The sequence below is a fragment of the Pagrus pagrus genome, assembly GCF_965226575.1.
Source record: "Pagrus pagrus genome assembly, chromosome: 11".
In the NCBI taxonomy this organism is placed as follows: Eukaryota; Metazoa; Chordata; class Actinopteri; order Spariformes; family Sparidae; genus Pagrus; species Pagrus pagrus.
Window position 1 is genome coordinate 16,979,326 of NC_140195.1, and position 18,667 is coordinate 16,997,992.

The following is an 18,667-nucleotide window of genomic DNA, read 5'->3' on the forward strand; positions in this document are numbered from 1 at the left end:
ATAGGTCATCACAAAATCCATCTGCATGAAAATAAATAACGACTCCAGATGAAATACTTGTACTATTGCTCATAAACACAAGCATAGCCACTTCCGTTCTAAGGCAACTGGGCTTCGTGATCTCTCGAGCATCTTCAAACACGGTCCTACATGTGTGCATCTGAGTACGTGACAACATACAGACAGGCCGAGCTCGTATGCGTCGACCGTCTCCTGTCCCCCAGTGTGTTCGCACCGCGCTTCGGTGCTTATCGCCGAGCTGACCACTCAGCCTCTCTGCAGTCTCTGTCTTGTTAGTGCAGTGGGAGTCACGCTGCGGTCGGCCTCTCCGTTGTTAACTGCCTGGGGGGCCGCTGGTGAGGAAGTAAGTGGTCATCTCGCCCTTCCCCTTCACCTTGACAACACCTCGACAGTCCAGCTGGTATCCGTTGTTGACCAGCACGTGGTGCAGGTCTGTGGTCACCTAAGAGAGGACACGGAAATTTGACACTCAGGATGTGAGACACTAAACCCTTCCGAAGAGAAATACTGTCTGTCCCAGTTTCATATTGAATAATGTCCCTACAGTGACTTTGATGAAGGCATGGGATATTTATATAGATAAAATGTTTAAAAAGTAAAGTTGCATTTTGTAAGTAAAGCAAAATAGATTTATTTATTTATCAGTAATGAAACAAATAGTACATCGTCAGAAAATTTGTCCACAATAATCTCACGACAATCGTTATAGTTTAAAGGAGACTTATTATGCTTTTTCATTTTTTCCCTTTCCCTCAGTGTTTTGTAAAAGTTCTTGTGCATGTAAAAGGTCTTGACAGTTAAAAAGTCCATCAGCAGAGGCTCCTCTCTCCCACAGAAAACTGCCTCGTCAGAAGTCCCGCCTTAATTCTGTGACTTTGTGACATCACATTACGTCACAATGTCGCACATTTGCATAATTTATGCCTACATTCACGGTAGAAGTGAAGCTAACTGGAAGCTCAAAACATGACGGACCCGACCGGAGACATGGTGGACGGTAAGCTGACCAATGAGAGGAGACTGGGTATTCAGGAGGCGGGCACATTGGGGGAATACAGTGCTGCTGTATGAGAAAACTGATGCGATTTTTTTTCCTATTCTAGTAGTGACCCAAAATAAAATGATGAACTTGAAAATGAGCGTGTCTCCTTTAAGTTATTTATCAAGCATACAGTAAATGTCAAACATTCACTAGTTCCAGCTTTTCAAAGGTAAGAATTTTCATCTTTTCTCCTTTTTCATATAGTTGAATATTTGGGTTTTGGACTGTAGATTGAATCATCTGATGGGGACTTTTTTCCATTTTTCCAATCACAAGATTATTTGAGAATGGAAATAATCATCTGTTGCCGTCCCACTGTTTGACAATTTGACTTGCAGTGACTCATTCTATACAACAGATGGCGGCATTGTTCTGACTGTAATCTTTCTAGCAGCCAGCTAATTTCTGTCATTTGGTGCAAATAATCTCACCACAGCTCTCAGCTAGGCTAGCACGTTTCAAAATGAGTGTTAACATCGACTATTTATATCCATGAATGAGCTGCTGAAATATGTTGTCCTTAACTAACAGGACTGACACTGTCTCTCAGAGGAACATGCAAGTACTGTTTACTACTGATTCCCCTTTTGAAGATGAAAACAATGTGGGGAATTCATATTTATCTTTCTGTCCTCCTCCAGAGGGAAACGAGAGCTCTGTTTCGCATGTCGGTGCTGACAGGGATTTTTGCTCAGGGGCACTCCTGCAGAGCAGATGTCTGGATCTGAATCATTGTACTGTAAGGCTTGTTTGATTGTATTCGTAGAACTGGTATCTGTATGAGTTTCAGGAAAGACAATTCTGGGTATGAATAAACATCACTGATACACACTACAGACAGCGTGGTGACTAATTTCTAAAGTAATTAGATCAGTATTCTGTGTTGGCAGATTTACTGAAACTGGAAGTTTGCAGTTTTTTTTTTTAAACCACAAACGAACAGTGTTAAACTTCACTCCATTTTGACTGCACCTAGACTGTTTAGGACTGTTGTATCAACTACGGATTATGTTCCACAATTTGTCACCGCTGGTCTACAGACACACAGAGTAAAGTCAGATAATCCTGTCTCTACACTACCTATTTCTCACATAAAATGCCTTAAGAAACATATTTTAGCATAAGTCACCGGCATTTCTCATGTTTCTGTATTGTGAAAACAGACACTGAAAAAATGTAGATTAAAATGCAAAACAAGGCAGTGCTGATAAAATATGAACCATGATCCTGTTCATTGTCTTTTTCTCCCCCAAAATGTTTTCAGATGTTGATATGATGTTGTTTGTTTTGACCTGGCCGGTTTACTGTTTCCTGTTTTCATTGGTCCGGTGCGGCACAATGCATTCTGGTTGTTCTAGGTTTTCTACCTTTTGAGCAAAAGGGAATACCACTGCCCCCTTTCTCTGTTTTCTCTGATCATGTAGCACCAATTCCAAAAATATTTGTGTCTTCCTACTGGAACGACAGCCCAGTTTTATGCCAGAGACATCTTTTCAGTGGTGTCATATCATTCTCATTTTCAGGTTCATATTTTTATTTTGGGTGTGTACTAGAAAATGTTTACATGTTTTAATGTTAAAAAATACATTATTTTTCTCACACTGTCCATTGCTGCAGCACTATTCACGCTCGGTTTGCATGCCCGTCTCTTTAAGGCCCACCTTCTTAAAAACCCAGTCTCTTCTGATTCATCAGGTCTTACAGGACTGAGCAGTCACCGCCAAACCGCAGCCAAACCGCGGACAAACCGCGGATAAACTGCGGACAAACTGCGGACAAACTGCGGACATTGCTGAGGGAAGTCCTGACGACTTGTTTGAAGGTGCATAGTGCAGGCTTTATAGTCTAAAAAGACATGGAAATCTTGCTCTCTACAACATGGGACCTTTAATGATAACTAAAACTGTGAAATGTTCATGTAAAGTACCTGGATGTAGTCTGGTACTCCTGTGCTGTCCATCCGGCTGGCCACATTCACTGTGTTCCCCCAGATATCATACTGGGGTTTCCTGGCTCCAATCACCCCTGCTACCACTGGCCCCATGTTCAACCCTGAGAACAAATTACCTCACTGTGTTACATCATACTAGCTCCATCATGTTAACTCAATTATACTGCTGTTTCTCAGGAAGTAGATTACTGTAGTTCTCCTTTGACCGGGAAAAGGATTTTCTTTTAAACAAATGCCAACCGAAAGAAGATTATCAGATAATGTTTCTCCACCACCTTCCAGGCTTACCGATCTTCATCTGGAAGTTGTTGAAGGAGTGCTCGTTGATGTATTTCATCTGCTCCCTAAGCCTCATGGCGTAGTCAGCCAGAGCCAGGATGTGTGAACGGCCCTCTCTGTCATAGGTGGAGTCGTTGAGGCCAGAGGCTGCCATGTAGGTGGAGCCGATAGTCTTGATTTTCTCCAGCTGACGGAACCTCTCCTCACTGATGATCTAGAGACAAAACGGTGCATCAGAAGAGGACATGAGACAAACTAAGCAGCACTCGCTTGGCAGAACAACAACTGTTGATTTGCATTCATCCTTTCTTCTCACCTCGTCAAAATCAGCGATGATCTCGTTGAGCAGCCTGAGACACTCTACTCCCTCATTGTTAGCCTCCAGCTCCACGTAAAACTCGGAAAAGTTGCTGATGGAGGCAAACATGACAGCGACGCACTCGCACGACTGGTAGTACAACTCGTCATTCCGGCGCTCCCGTGCAAGGAAGTGGGCGGCTACGTCCTTGGGCAGGATGTTGTGGAGCAGGCGGCGGTTGTACGCCTGCAGCTCCTCCATCTCCTCCTTCTCCTCTGTGGCCTGAGGAGGGACAAGGAGAAATGTGGTTTGCTTAGTCTCAGTACAAACTCTCCTCTTTATACTCTCATAAGCTATTGTAATATGAATGAGTTTGAGTACTTTGCCAGGTGTTTATAGTTATACAGTTATTACAACATTGCTACATGAGTACAGAGTACTCATGTAGCAATGTTGCAAAAGATTTTAATATTTTCTCCCTCTGTTAGATTTTCTCATATTTGGACCACCTGGTTTGCCTTCTTTGAAGTACTATATAAGTACTTCCCTACTTCCAGGAGCACCTGACACATGTTTGTTTGATTTTGACTTTGAATTATATAGAGGAACCAGTCATCTCTTTCCCTAATAGCTTTAGTTTTGTTCCCTTTTTATGCATGAAACTGTTTCGTTTACCTGCAGCTTCCAGAGGAAGTCAAGGCGTGCGGTGGACTCCACCTGCTGGCCATGCAGGTAGAGAGCCAGAACAAACACTGTCAGGATTACAGGGGTCATGACCTTTAAGGGTACCTTGCTCATGCCCTCCAGGCTGAGGAGGGAAAAAGGAGTTGACAAGAGTCGTGAATCATTATCTTGCATGGGAGTAAAATGTACGCAACCTGACGCGCATTAAAACACACAAATAAGTGAATGCTCCTTACCACTGTTCTGCAGTTTCATTGAAACTAGGCCTGGAAAATAGAAAAGAGAAATCAATGTCTACAAACCATATGAGTCACTGAAATCAGGCAGTACAAAACAAATAGTAGTGTAGTAGCCAATCATTAACAGGTGATGGTTGCCTGAGGACAAAAAAACAAGAACATTTTCAGAAAATAGGATTAGAGCACAAGTGGCACACAAGAAAGTAGGCCTTTTACAATCTAAACCTTATCGTGAAAAAGTAGGCCATGTCCAACCTGAACCATGGTATTGTGACACGAGAGCTGAATGAATCACTTCAGAATTGTAAAAGGAGGGATTGTGTGTGTGTGTGTGTGTGTGCGTGTGTGTGTGTGTGTGTGTGTGTGTGTGTTCCTGGCAGGGGACTCACAGGGTGTTGACCAGCAGGTCTGCGTTGTCGAACAGGACCACCTGAGGCCACTCCACCAGCAGGAGGAAAGTGAGCTGGATGAACAACATCAGAGCCAGCTTCCCTATGCTGCTGATGTGGAGGAACACGGAGCAGGCCAGCAGGGTCAGCAGTACGCTGTAGTTGAAATACTGCAGCAGAGAGGAGGCAGCGAGGGACGAGGAGGAGGAGGAGGAGGAGGAGGAGGAGGAAGGTCAGGTGAATATTCAAACATTCTTTTCAGGCACACAGAAAAACACACACGTACATGACCACGTAGGCCCACACTTTGCATCTAAGCAATATACACACACATGCTAAAATGTTCTGAGACTGACCTCGGGGAAATGGCAGGGCATGACCTGGCTGAAACACAGAGTCAGACCGTCCTCTGCGGTCTTGGTCAGGTTGAGCAGCAGGCAGCGAGTCACTGAGGTTGTGTTCAGCTCGTTCTCCAAACACTCCCTCAGATTCTCTCTGCTGCAGGTAAACTGGCAGGGAGGAAGGAGACAGTCTGTCAATTAACTGCCAGCAAGTAAAGGTGAAACAACACAGGAATGTAATGCTGCAAACAGAGAGCTACAATCGTTAAACATGTAAATATTTTTTTATCCCTATCAAATGACGGTAGAGCCCGATTGATAATGGGTTTATGCATGCAAAAAGCAGGGATAAGGGAGGAAGATACCGGTTTATGAGGCCAAGAGCAACATCCATGTTTGAGAGTTACCTGTATGTATATTATGTACGTTATATATTTGTATTTTGCATTTGTTTTAATAAAGGATCTGTTGCTTATCTGTAATTAAAGGTGCACGATGTAGTTTTGGGGAAGAAATTTTAATCAGGAGAGAAAGATCTTTCTTTTTTTAAACTGTTTATGCCTAAACAAACTAAACAAGGAAACTCTCTTTGTTTTCACGATTAAACTGAATAAACAAACTGACCTTAAAGGACAACACAATTTCATACTGTTTCACTGTGTTTATATTTGGCGGACCCTGCCACCTTTCGAGCTTCAAACTGTGTTCTGGGGACCTTAATTTCCTCTGAGAGCAGCTTGTTTATTCACTTATTTTGTATTATTACCTCATTAATATTGTAAATATTAAAAATAAATTCTGAGTTTGAATTTCTTCTCCAAATCTTCTTAGAGCCCCTTTAAAGATTTTTGACCTAGATATGTACTGAGCAGGACATTTTACATTTGAAATACAGTCTCTGGTGAATAAACTATGTAAATAATGTATTTTTCTTTTTAATCACACCAAAGATATTACATCTTTCAATAACCTGCTTGTTTTCATCCAAGAAATAATCCTCATTTTTCTATCAATGAAATTTATAAAAATACATTAATCAGACAAAGTGTCTAAAGGATGAGCATACTGAGACTATACAGTACAGAAATGCAGAAGGCAGCCGCTGAACTGAGCAAACAAGCCACTGAATAAGTCCCTGTGAAATCTAATTTGGCTAGAATGATGTTGGAGTGTGACAATGAGCAACCACAGGCTGAAACAACCCTGCAGGCAGCCAATCACACAAGTGGATCAGCAAAACAAAACAGCTACAGAGCACGAACAATGAGTGGCACACAAGGCGACACCTGTCCTGGACCGGCAGCAGTCAGATTAATATCTTAAAGAATTATAACGAATTATAACAACAGATACAGAAATTGTCATCACATTTAATTTATGATGTCTCAGTATTTCTTTTACGTGTAGATACATTTTTTTTTTGTTTTTCTGAAATTCATTCAGGTATTTCTTTGTTTTTATTGAATAATTGTCTGTTGATTGGTTATTCTTCTGCCTATTGTGTGTGCTTCTTGTTGCATTTTCCTAAATTATGTTACATTCATTTTTTTATTGTTTTTTATTTTTCTATAAAGGGTCCATTGCATAAGCCTTCTTGGCCTTACCAAGCCCCTCTTCTTCAGAATCGTCTTTCCACCCAAATTCAAAAGGCTAGCTCAGTCGACTCCCTCAAAAGTAAATTCAAAACACGTCTTTTCGCATCAGCCTTCAACCTCAGTTAGTCGGCCCTAAATACTGCAATCCAACTTTAACTTAGCCTTTGTGGGCACACTTTTTTCTGTATACAGTACGTGTGTGTTCTTGTATTTGTGCTGTTCTGACATCAGTACGTGTTAAGATTGTGATAATGTTTAATGTATTATTTTATCGTAAATAGTCGCCTTTAATGCCTTTCTTATGATTTAGCGTTTTTAGCAAACATTGAGCGAAATGTATGCTTATTTGTTGTTTTTTATTACTTAGACAGCTGTTTGAGGCGTGCTTTGTGATATTGAGCCACAATAAACTTTAACTTGACCTGTCAAATCTTTTCATTATCTAAATTTCATGCAATCTTATGTGTGTGCAAATAAAGGAAAAATTTAAAAATATACAGTAAAAACGTTGCTAAACCATAGCCACATTATCGCTTTTGTGGCTACATACCATCGTTTAAAAAGCACAGTAGGCACATTTGTATGTTTTGCTGATGCACAGCTGTGAGTCAGACAACTGTCACAGACAATGATTTTTATCTTTCGATGAGTTTTAACACTTCTGTTGTTTGTTTCTTCATCTGTGATTTGGCATACACAGTGGTGCCAGCATTAAAATTGTTTTGATCGCCTTTTACACATAGCAGTACTAAATAGGTTTACATAATGTCAGTAAACATCAGAAATCAGAGAAGAAGTGTGATGGATGAATGGAAGGACAGACAGATGGTGCTCAGGCTGATACTGTACCTAACCTCTTCCCTTATGTCACTGTGGTGGCAAATTTGAAACAACACGTTACATGATACAAAACTGACAACATGAAGAGCTGTAGTCCCTACCATGTTAGCAAAGGAGGAAATGAAGAGGAGGAGGATGGTGAGGACGCCCACCAGTGTGCTGTTGGCACGAGACTGGACTATTTTCTTGGTTACAGTCTGCAAGGCATCTGGGAAGAGCTTGAACACACACAGCAGATAACAGAGAGTTAATACCATTAGTGATGCTGGCTGAAGACATATGATAATGACTCTTATCTGAAGATGTCTGCGAGAGAAAACATATGAGTGGCGAAGGGCCTCTGTTTCTCACTTTGATGCAGGAGTAGATGGCACAGATGAAGAGGATGTTGGCGAGGATGATGAAGATGCTGATGTAAAGACCGAGCATAAGTGGTGTTCTGCGGAAGAGAAGACAACAGGCTCATTAGGATATATAACTCTCATTAACTCCTCATAAACTAATCACAACCACATTTCCTGTCCACAGTTCAGTATAACTGGGAAACTGGGAAAGGCAACTTATCGGAAAGAGTGACTTACTTTGGGAAAATTATAATCTGGATGAAACAGATGCAACAGAAAACGAGAAGCGTGCAGGCCACATATCCCCCGAAACGATCATCGACCTTTTTGGAGTACTGGAAACAGAAAATCAAAGAGAAATAAGTTTCCTTGCTGCTCAATTAAAGAGGAATTTTACTTGACAAGGAGTTACGGTGGCTCCAATCAAACACCAACCTTCTTCTCGAGGTCGGCGGTCTGAAAGGTGAGCAGGAACTTCTTGACGTGGTCTTTCCTCAGCTGGTCGATGCTGCGTGCGTCGATTGCCCGACCAAGAAACTCATCCACCTCATCCTCAGGGTTCAGGGCTTCCTGAGCGCAGCGGCTGCGAGGTAGATGGAACAATAGGTCACTGTTGGTCACGGTGTGTGTTTGTATCCATGAGGAAGTTGGCCTATGCTGTGACAGGCAGGATGACTCAGAGCTAAAGTGGTATTAGTGCTGGCTTGGATCAGACTGTTTTAAACCAACAGTGGGCTCTAAAGTTAGACCGCTACAGTGACAGTCTGCCGGTCAACCGCTAATAACAAAAAATCACACTGATAACAAAAACTGAGGGCAAAACACTCACTTGTCTTTGCTGGATGCCTCATCGATGCCCTGAGAAAAACAACAACAGACAGTGAAAACGGGGGAAAGAAAAAGGGAGAGAGATTATCGTGTAGCCACAGTACAACTGAAAAATAGACAGAGACTCAGACATCTGCACAGCTAATCCCTGAGAGCCAGACTGATGTTTTAATTAATGCTCAGAGGCTTCAAATTACACCCTCTTTGCCCCCTAGGGCTCAAACCCACTGAGATGCAGAGGACAAAAGGAGGAGGAGAGGGGAAGAATGTAGGAAAGACAAGAAAATGAGACTTGTGGCATAAAGAGAGGGAGGAAGTAGGAGAGAGTGAGTGAGAAAGAGAAATATCTGCAGCTGCAGCCTCATCTGATTAGCTTCAGTAGTAAATGATGCACTGGGTGAATCCCTGGGAGCCCTGTTGTAACTCCTGTTTGTTTGACGGGCACAGATCAATACTTCTTCTCACATTCCCATTGTCTCCTTTGGGCTTTAGCTTACAAACAGTTCTCTACACATTTGACACTCCAATTCAATTTTATAGAACATCTTGTTCATTCAAGGTGAAGGTATTTTAGGATTTTGCCAGAGTCTTAGTTTTACCGTGCAAGCATGCTAACAAAGAGTGCAGCGGGAATGAGCCCTACATAAGTAAGCATTTTTGCATTTCAAGCTCCGTTATCTCAGACTGTAAACGTCATCACGTTGAACACAAAGTCCCCTCTACTCTCAAGTCTGTCTCGGCAGGCGGTTTTAGTTGCAAGCTATTCTAACTCTACGATAACATAGAAAAAATAAGGCAAGCGCTGTACTGAGGTGCTCTTCAAGGATGAGGACGAAGGTTGAGTACAAATAAAAAATGAAGCAAGCTACTTGCAAAGAATGTCCATGTTATGTTTCAACTCCAAAAGTCTTCAGTGAGGCAGCTTTATACTACCGTTGACTGCATTTACACTTAAAGAATTACAAAAGTAGTGTTCACTTAAGAAGATGATCTTGCTGGACAAAACATGTAAGTTTACTGTCTGCAATAATTCAAAATCCAATTTAAAACTCCTATGAACGAGAGCAACGCTAACTTCTGGGTTAGCCAACAAAGCTAGGTCATCTCTGCTGCTATCTATTACTGTTGTTGAGACGTTGAAAAAATAGTTAGAAAGCACAGAAGACAGAACAAAGACAGGAATATCCAGTTCCTAACATCTTATCTGCATGCTGAGAAGAACCATTAGAGCTTATCCTCCACTCCCTTGTTATTCTGCACAGTTATCTAACAGAAAGAACTCAAAGTGCAGCCGAGGCACACGAGAATGTCATTAGTTTTGCAAGTATTTGGCTGTAAATAAAATTAATGGACATACAAATATTTTGACCTTATGATGACACTAGAAGAAACGCCACAGGATCACCAAAGTTATTACACTTCATCCCGAGGTGGACATGAATGCCTGTACCAAAATGTAATGGCATCCATGAAATAGCTGTTGGGATATTTCAGTCAGGATCAACTTAGAGCCATGCTGCTAGCATGACTAACAAAATAAGGATTGTTTTTAGAGATTATATGAGAAGAAATAAAGTTTGTGTAAATTGTACTGATAAGAAGTTTTGCCCCAACAACAGTTCCCATGACCCTGAAAGACCGGAGAGAAATCGCTAATATTAGCAGCTACTTTACATGATAAGGAAGGATATTTATGATTTCAGAGAGTGGAGAGAATGACACAGGAAACTGGATACGGACAAGAAGAACAGGTGCCGTGAGCTCAGCTAAGTGCTCCCTGTGTATAACTCACCATCTGCCTGAAGACTTTGGACTCCTTGGTTCTGGAGAATGATCTGTCAGGCACCCAGCGTGGCATCAATCCCTCTGCAGAATTTGCACGTGCTCGCTGCATCTTGGCCATCATAGCTTTCTCTTCTTTCTGGAAGTGAGGAAGAACGCACCAGGGTAAATGTTTCAACCAACTTCGACGCCAGGTGACAAGCCATTTTACTGTTTGTGTGAAATGTGGCGCTAGTGTGAAGTTTGTGTGTGTGTGTGTGTGTGTGTGTGAGCGTTCACTTACCCTCTTCTGGCTGCAGCCGAGCACCAAGAAGGTCTCAATGTTGTTTTCCTTCAGGTAAGCGTTCCTCTCCCCTCCGAATCCAGGCTCCACCTCGTAGTCCCCGTTGAGATACTGCAGCGTGGCGTTGGTGATGTGTATACGCCTACAAACACATAGCGTGTTAGTATCTAAATGTGCTACTTGAGCTCACGTCACTGCATTAGCAGGCGGAGTGGGAGGGACTTACCCAGCCTTCCCCCCGGCCTCCATTTGGTTGGCGAGCGTCACGTCGTTGGACCAGACGTCAAACTGCCACTTGCGCAGGCCCAGCACCCCGCAGTGAACGCGCCCGCTGTGGATGCCCACCCGCATGTTCACATTAACGCCCGTCACCTCTCTCACCAGCCTGCAGTGACACACACATGCACACGCTAGTGTCAAAAAACTAGTGTCACCTTCAGCTTCACAGCGTCTCCTCGAAACCTGCTACACCATAAAGGGGCACCGAACACATTCAAACTCAGAATTTTAATATTTTCCATTTTCCAGGAAAATAAGGTCCCCAGAACATCGTTTGAAGCTAAAAAGGTGGCGGGGTCCGTCACATATATACAAAGTAAAACAGTATGAAATTGTGTTCAATTCAGTTTATTCGTGAAAACAAAGAGAGTTTGTTTATTTCGTTATTTCCCCCAAACCACATAGTGCACCTTTAACTTCACCGGAGTGCACGCCTGTGAGGGTGTCTTTTCTTGTTCTGAGTGTGTTTCGGTGCATCAGTGTGTGTTTGACTCACGAGATGGCCTCGATCATGTCTACTCCCATCTCCACACAGCAGTGGGCATGGTCAGCCCGGGGCTCAGGCAGCCCTGACACACAGTAGTAGCAGTCCCCTAGGATTTTAATACGCAGGCAGTGGTTCTCCTGTACAGCACGGACACACACACACACGCACAAATTAGTCCTTCAATTACGGCTAACTCACAGCATGCTCATGTAAAATATAAAGCTTTTTATGCTCAACTTAGATGACTCATCAGTCTCAGCATAGTCTAATTGATGCCTTACACAATGCTTAAGTAACAGCCCCCTCCCCCCCACCAACAAGTACATCATGTAGGCTTTGTCATACAAACAGCGGAGGCTACACACTGTACAGTTACATAAGCAACAATGGTTTAAAGTTCTGCTGTGAAAATGGCTGCGGCAGGCTGTCAGCGCTCACCGAGGCCAGCTTGTCAAAGCGGGCGAACAGCTCGTTCAGTGTCATGACCAGCTCCTGCGCCGTGCACTGAGACGCCAGGCTGGTGAAGCCCTCGATGTCTGCAAACAGTATGCTGCAGGAGAGGTGATGGTGGAGGTGGCGAGGGGAGACAGAGAGGAAAAGGAAGACAAAGGAGACAGAGAACGAGACCAATCAATAAAGTATAGAGTTAGTTAGCATGGTCTACTGCCTCCCTCCCTCCCTTCTCACTGTCCAGCTGCTATGTGAGCAGGGGAGGGAGAGAGGCAGACATTTGTTCAGCTCTGGCTCTCATCATCTAGGCCAATGTAGGTCACCTCCTCCAGCCCCGTCCCTCTGAGAACACCACCCCCTGTCCCCCTGTCTGCATGCCTTTCATTGCTAACTTTTGATAGTAATGAAAGGACAGGATAAACAACACCACAGACAGGGGGAGTTCCAGCCGAAGGTGACAGATGGCGCTGTTAGTCCCATGAGGTAATCCACTGGGGGAGCGCTGCTCCAGCAATCTCCCACCCTGAGCTAAGGCTGTGAGCCATGATGCAAGAGCTTGTCTTTAAAGGGTCAGTTCACACAGAAAAACAACAACAACAACACAAATGTATTTCCTCACTTATTCCTAGTGGAATCCAGTGATGAAATGTAGTACATTTACTCAAGTACTGTCCTAAAGTACAATTTTAAAGTACTTGTACTTTAGTTGAGTATTTCTGTTTTCTGCTACTTCCACTCTACTACATTTTGAAGTCACATACTGTACTACTACTACAGTATGCTACTTTTACTCCACTACATTTACTTGATAACTTTAGTTACTTTGCAGAATACATGCTGCATCAGATCTAAAGTAAACATTTAAAAATGTATATATTTTTTCGGCAATAGGATAAAAAAAAAACCTATCATATCAGATCCGATAATTGAGCATCTATAGCATACCATAAATACAGTACAAACATGTAAATATTCTTATTCTTATTATTATTATTATATTATACAGATACTTAAAGACTTTTACTCAAGTACTATTTTCATGAGTGACTTTCACTTTTATCAAAGCAATATTTCTTTTACTCAAGTAAGTATGACTTTTAGGCCCCCTTTACAACAGTGTTGATATCTGGCCTAGTTAACACATGCAGTCAGTCTGAGCAGTTTTCATTGGAGCTGCTACTATATCTACTAGAAAAACATTTCCATGCAGAAAAAAACAACCGCCTCAAAAAATCTGGGCAAACTTCCTACATGGCCAAATACTCTGAGCAAGTGAGAAAACAGCTTTCTGTAATTTGGCTGAACTGGCCTAATAAGTATTTTTTTAACTATGATTATAAGTAGCGTCACACACATCATGAATTAGTTTGACCAACAGCATGTTGAGTGTCAATGACCTGTATCACAAGTAGAGGCCCATTTTCCATGTAAAGACGCCGTCAATAGGATCAGAAAAACATATAACTTAGATTTATTTGTTGTTTGGTTTTAGAAGCAGTGTTGGGGTAGGTACAAAAAAGAGTATTTCACACTGCTCCTAATATTTGAAACTATGCATTACTTTTGCATTACTCTGCAGCATTGCCTGAGATGCAATGTCACAAAATTGTAAGTTAGGAATGTCACATTAAACCTTACATTGGCCCACATATAAGCCTTATCTGTCATGGTCCTAGGTTTCAGTGTCATGTGTCATGTTTTATTTTTTTCTTCCTATCGTTGTCTGTTTTCCCGCCCTTTCTCTGTGTACGACTGTGTTTCATCTGCTCATCAGCTCTTGTGTATTTCAGTCTGTGTTTTGTATTCACTCTTCGTTGGTTCGTCTGTTTTCGTCCTGTGTCTCCTGCGCTCGTTCCTCTGTACTTGTGCGTTTTTGATTTGTTCCCCAAGGCTTTATGGTCTGTCCTCGGTTGTTGTATTACTGATTAGTTTTCTGGATTTGTCATGTTGCCTTTTTAGCCTTACTCGCATTTTGGATTTTGATTTTTGGGCTTCAGCTGTCATTATTAAAGCTACCTCAAAATAAAACTATATCACTGTTAAAATGAATGTTAAAAACGTTGGCCCCCCTAATACTGCCTAGCACAAATATTAATGGCCTCAAAAGACTTGGCCTAAAAAAAAAATCATGTTATGGAGTATAAAGTGCATGTAGCGGGCCAAACACAAACGTACTCACACGTGTTTTTACAAAGCTTTTACAAAATGACAATGCGCATCAATCTGGGGCAAAGACAGCTGGTTTTAATCTTGTGTTACATATTGTTGGATAATGCATTGTTCCTGTAAGTTTACACCTTGTTAGAGCAACGCTGTCGCAACGGATTATAAGTGCATCACCTGCACCTATTTGGGTCACCTCTGACGGGAGATCTCTGCTGCAACCTCATTCGCGTTTCCGCCACCACAGCCTGAAAAGCACCGGCTGGGCTCAACAGTAGGCTAATGGATGGAGAGTTTCAGTCAGTTAGTTCCGACTTATTCCCACTCGGGAGGTGAAATCCAGTGGTGAGGGCTGAGACGGGGGGCCGGCAAACTTGGGGTCTGCCTCCTATCATTTGCTACAGAGAGCACAGCAGTGCGCCAAAGTAAATATCGTTAATGCAGCTGGTGGAGTCGGTGTCAATAAGCAACAACATGCATAATACATGCTGTCAGGGAAATAGCTGTTGGAGGGACTCTGTAACTGACACATCAGTCAGCGGAGTTAGGTCAAATCCACTGGTGCTCACTGTGATAGCAGAGTCGACAAGCGCCCCAACATCCTCCTGAGTGTGTGTTCAGTTGTGTGGAAGCACACACGTGTATTTATCTGTGTTTACCTGACGTTGTCGTGTTTTTGGATGTAGATCTTGTGGAACATCATATCTTCCTTCTTGGCATTGATATCAGCCTTCATCTCCATGGCAACGTGCCTTGGCAGCACTGAGAGCAGTAGGCGCTCCTGAGAGAGAGAGAGAGAAATTAAAGAAAGAAAGACAGAGAGAGCCCATTCATTATCATCAGTTTGTACTGTTAGGACTGCTCAATGAGTCACCCTGCCTCGTTGGCATCTGCGTGGGAACGTGTTAGTCAAATAGAGAGGAGTGGAGATACGTGTTATACTTCAGAACATATGGCCGACCTCAAAAACTGAGAGGAAAAAAAAAACACACCAGAAAAAAGGAGACACCCATGTGTTGCTCTGCTGAATTTGTTTATGTGTTTAGTTTTCCTACGGCGCACGTGCACAGCAGCCGCCCTCGCTTATTTGCGTGGAAGCATGCACGTGTCTGCGTGTGTGTGTGTTTCAGTGCATGTGTGTGTGCATGTGTGTACCTGCTGCTGGTTCTCCCTCTGCAGGTGCAGTCTGGCCTGGATATATCCTCTCGTCTCCTGGAAGGCTTGTCTCTGGGAGACCTCAGCAGGATAGTGGGTACAGATCCCGATCATGTTAGTGCACAGGAAGATCAGCACGTTGGCACTGATCTGAAAACACACAGAGAGAAAAAAAGAAAAACATGAGAGTCCCACCAAACATACACAACGGTGAACTCTGCCTGACCTGGGAGAGGTCAATATTCGAAATTGATAACACTCTGTGTCATACAATTTACTGCAAGGAGAAAAATTCCTCAAACGTCTGAGGAGCCATTAGATGTGATCTGGTTAGAGATGATGAGCATGGCCTTGTGGCTGCAAGAGGACATTCCCATCACGTCGTGCTTTTAACAGCAGAGAGGAAGCCTGGAGGGTTCAATGTGATGCATGACTGGGGACACGCGAAGACCGTGTCACTCGTGTGTTTGTTGGACTTGAACTGAAAGTTTAGATCGTATCTATTGTGTGGTTGATCCTGTCAAAATGGGAAAAGGAAGGCAGCAATGTGCAAATCTGAATATTTTAAAAAAACAGAAAAAGGTTATTTGAGCCTACAAAACAGCTTCTTTTCAGAATTGAGTGGTTAAGTACTTTTCATGCAACTGGTCGTGTGTTTGAATGTACAGCTTTAGACAGCAGGGAGCTACAGAAATGTGACTTTTCTCTGTATCTTGGGTTGAACAATGAGGCTCTAAGCATGCACAGGCACAAAATGTGAAACAGCATTATCTGTGGCTTGAGCAAATTAAGTTTAGATATAGTGTACAGTTAGCTTTGCGGGGTCATCGACCTTGAAAGCGTTCCTCTGGGCTGCTCCGGCCGCATTCTGTGTGTGCCTGTGTGTTTTCTGGATGCGTGTGGTAAGCCAGCGTGTAAGTCTGTTAGTGATTTCTCTTCTCGCTCGTCCACAGCCAAAGACTGTATACCAGAAATGGAGCCCTGAGCTCTGGACTTCCCCTCCGCTCAGAAACACACAGGCATGCGCACACACACACATCCTCTACATGCTCAGAAACACACTCCAGCCTGGGAAAGTCACTTGACCCATGACCAGAGCACAGAGTGTTTCCTCTGAAGATGATATCATCAATAATGAGAAAAAGACATGCAGGGACGGTACGTACACATAAAGGCTGAATTCTAATCAGTCTTAATAACTAAAAGTGGAAACTGGAGGACGCGAAAAGTCTCACCACCATTACCAGTATTTCTGAGCCATGGCTGGTATGTTGCCAAACCAGTGTGTCTTTGTGCGCATGTTTGTCATTTGTGTTTATGAGCAGAGAGATGGAGAACTGGAGATAGAGGGTGCTTATCTGTGCACATGCATGCACTGCATATTTTCATGTATGTGTCCTTTTAAAACGCAACTACTGACTTTGCGTCCACACGACGAATGTAGACTCAAACACGGCCTGAAACTTTCTGTCATGATCCTGACATGAGGTTTACACTGTACACACGAGAACTCATCCCTCTGTTGTCACAACAGGACAGAGCCAATCTAACCAGCTGTGCTCGAAACGCAACACCGTTACCACAGGACAGTGGCAGCCATGTATTGGCTAAATACCATTCCCCGATGTAGCTGATGCAGGCAGAGAGCAACAACTTTACTCAAAAGCTAACACCAAAGCATCCAAAGTGCACTCTCATGTTTTATTTCTGAGGGTTATAGATAAGAACAGGTTACCTCCAACATCAATGTAATACCGTTGATGCAAACTGAAAACATCGATCCATATCATCATCTTTAGGCCATCTCACTCAGCAGTCCGTGAACTTGTTGCTCTCACTACGGCAACATCAGCTGATTTGTGTCAACTGCTGTTGGGCTGGAAAAACCTTCTTGCAGACTGAAATTCGATTCATGCTGTTCTGTTGGGGGAAGCAGTGACTTAAACCAGCAGTGAGTAAGAAAAAGAATAAATAAATAATACAAGTAGAGGAAAAGTCTGCTAGCCTTTAGGCTAATTGCAATGTAAAATGCCACAGGCTTAAGCTAATAAAAGCGACTGGGAAAAAAAAAAGTGTCTCCTTGACATGTTTTATGTGTTAGTGGAGTCAGTTTAAAGTAAACTTTACAGCAATTAGCTGGTTGCAATTAATTACAATTATTCATACGTTGTTATTTTCTGTACTGCCAAAAGCAGAAAAGAAAGTCATGGCAGCTTCTTCTGTGACTGATTGCGTTACATGGGCAGATATATTGGTCTCATATTGATCGCAGGCCCCTGAATGAAATCAAATGGGGCTCATATTTTGGCAAACTTTGCGATATCGGTAAATATTATATCGTAGTCCAAAGAATCAATAGCGTCGTATTGTGATTTACACCCCTCGTCACCTCTGAGCAAGAGGCTCTTTTTGTCCTGACGGTGATCAGTCAACTGTCAGTCATCTGTCAAAGATTCAGATCGAAGCTGTCAAACAGACACCTCATGATCAGGCTATTGAAGATCAGGTGTGAGGACCTACAAACAAAACCCACTCTGGTCCTCTACATGACTGTCTGAGCAATTGTTCCCCTTGAGTGCAACTTTAAATTTGAGCCGCACCATCTCTTAATGAGTGATTCCCCTATTGTGTTCATAAATCATTGGCAGGCCGGGGCTTCCTGATAAGTCCTCCATCGTAATGTTAGAGACCACCGATGGAGACCCGACACCCTGGTCTTGAGGGGCTCTGATAGAACCTGATCACATTAATCCCAAACAGATGGCTGTGAACCGAGCGAGCCAGATAACTTTGTTAAGTGGCCTGTCTGAGATACAGGGCCACCTGCAGTTCCCAGGACCACGCTTCTCAGCGCTGCACTCAATTCACATCCAGAAGATTCAGCTTCACAGATTTCCATCCAAATAAAGACATTCCTATCAAAATTGATTTGATAGTTTGGCAACAAACTGACTACATCTTGAATGATAGCTCAATATAACAGCCGGATAGCTCTGAATAAGTGAAACTAAAGTGTTGGGAAACATGATGAACAAAGCTTGCATTAATGCCCAGTTATGCTTAGTCACCACACAGTCTGGAGATTAGAGGCAGCAGCATTCACAGAGGCTTTTGAATAAATCTTGTGTGTGAGCTATGCATGTGAGTGTGTGTGCCTCCTTTTGGACTGGCAGCTCTTTGATCCTGAAGCTTGTGTCTGTTGCTGCACTTATAACAC

The 18,667-nt window shown here is 42.9% G+C and overlaps 1 protein-coding gene across 1 annotated transcript in view; it reads right to left on the reverse strand.

Annotated features, from left to right (window-relative positions):
• Positions 1–18,667, reverse strand: part of LOC311265644 (adenylate cyclase type 6-like) — a 39,164-nt gene continuing 20,497 nt past the window's right edge. The window contains exons 4-23 of the mRNA XM_084367527.1: positions 15,451–15,600; positions 14,955–15,076; positions 12,121–12,232; positions 11,692–11,819; positions 11,143–11,301; positions 10,917–11,058; positions 10,644–10,772; positions 8,853–8,881; positions 8,459–8,606; positions 8,261–8,358; positions 8,031–8,118; positions 7,781–7,897; positions 5,260–5,412; positions 4,904–5,073; positions 4,512–4,541; positions 4,267–4,399; positions 3,610–3,873; positions 3,303–3,507; positions 2,991–3,115; positions 1–463 (exon numbers count right to left, since the gene is read on the reverse strand). Of these exons, the coding sequence (XP_084223653.1) occupies positions 335–463; positions 2,991–3,115; positions 3,303–3,507; positions 3,610–3,873; positions 4,267–4,399; positions 4,512–4,541; positions 4,904–5,073; positions 5,260–5,412; positions 7,781–7,897; positions 8,031–8,118; positions 8,261–8,358; positions 8,459–8,606; positions 8,853–8,881; positions 10,644–10,772; positions 10,917–11,058; positions 11,143–11,301; positions 11,692–11,819; positions 12,121–12,232; positions 14,955–15,076; positions 15,451–15,600 (2,631 nt within the window). The 3' untranslated portion in view covers positions 1–334. The remainder of the gene's footprint in view (positions 464–2,990; positions 3,116–3,302; positions 3,508–3,609; positions 3,874–4,266; positions 4,400–4,511; positions 4,542–4,903; positions 5,074–5,259; positions 5,413–7,780; positions 7,898–8,030; positions 8,119–8,260; positions 8,359–8,458; positions 8,607–8,852; positions 8,882–10,643; positions 10,773–10,916; positions 11,059–11,142; positions 11,302–11,691; positions 11,820–12,120; positions 12,233–14,954; positions 15,077–15,450; positions 15,601–18,667) is intronic.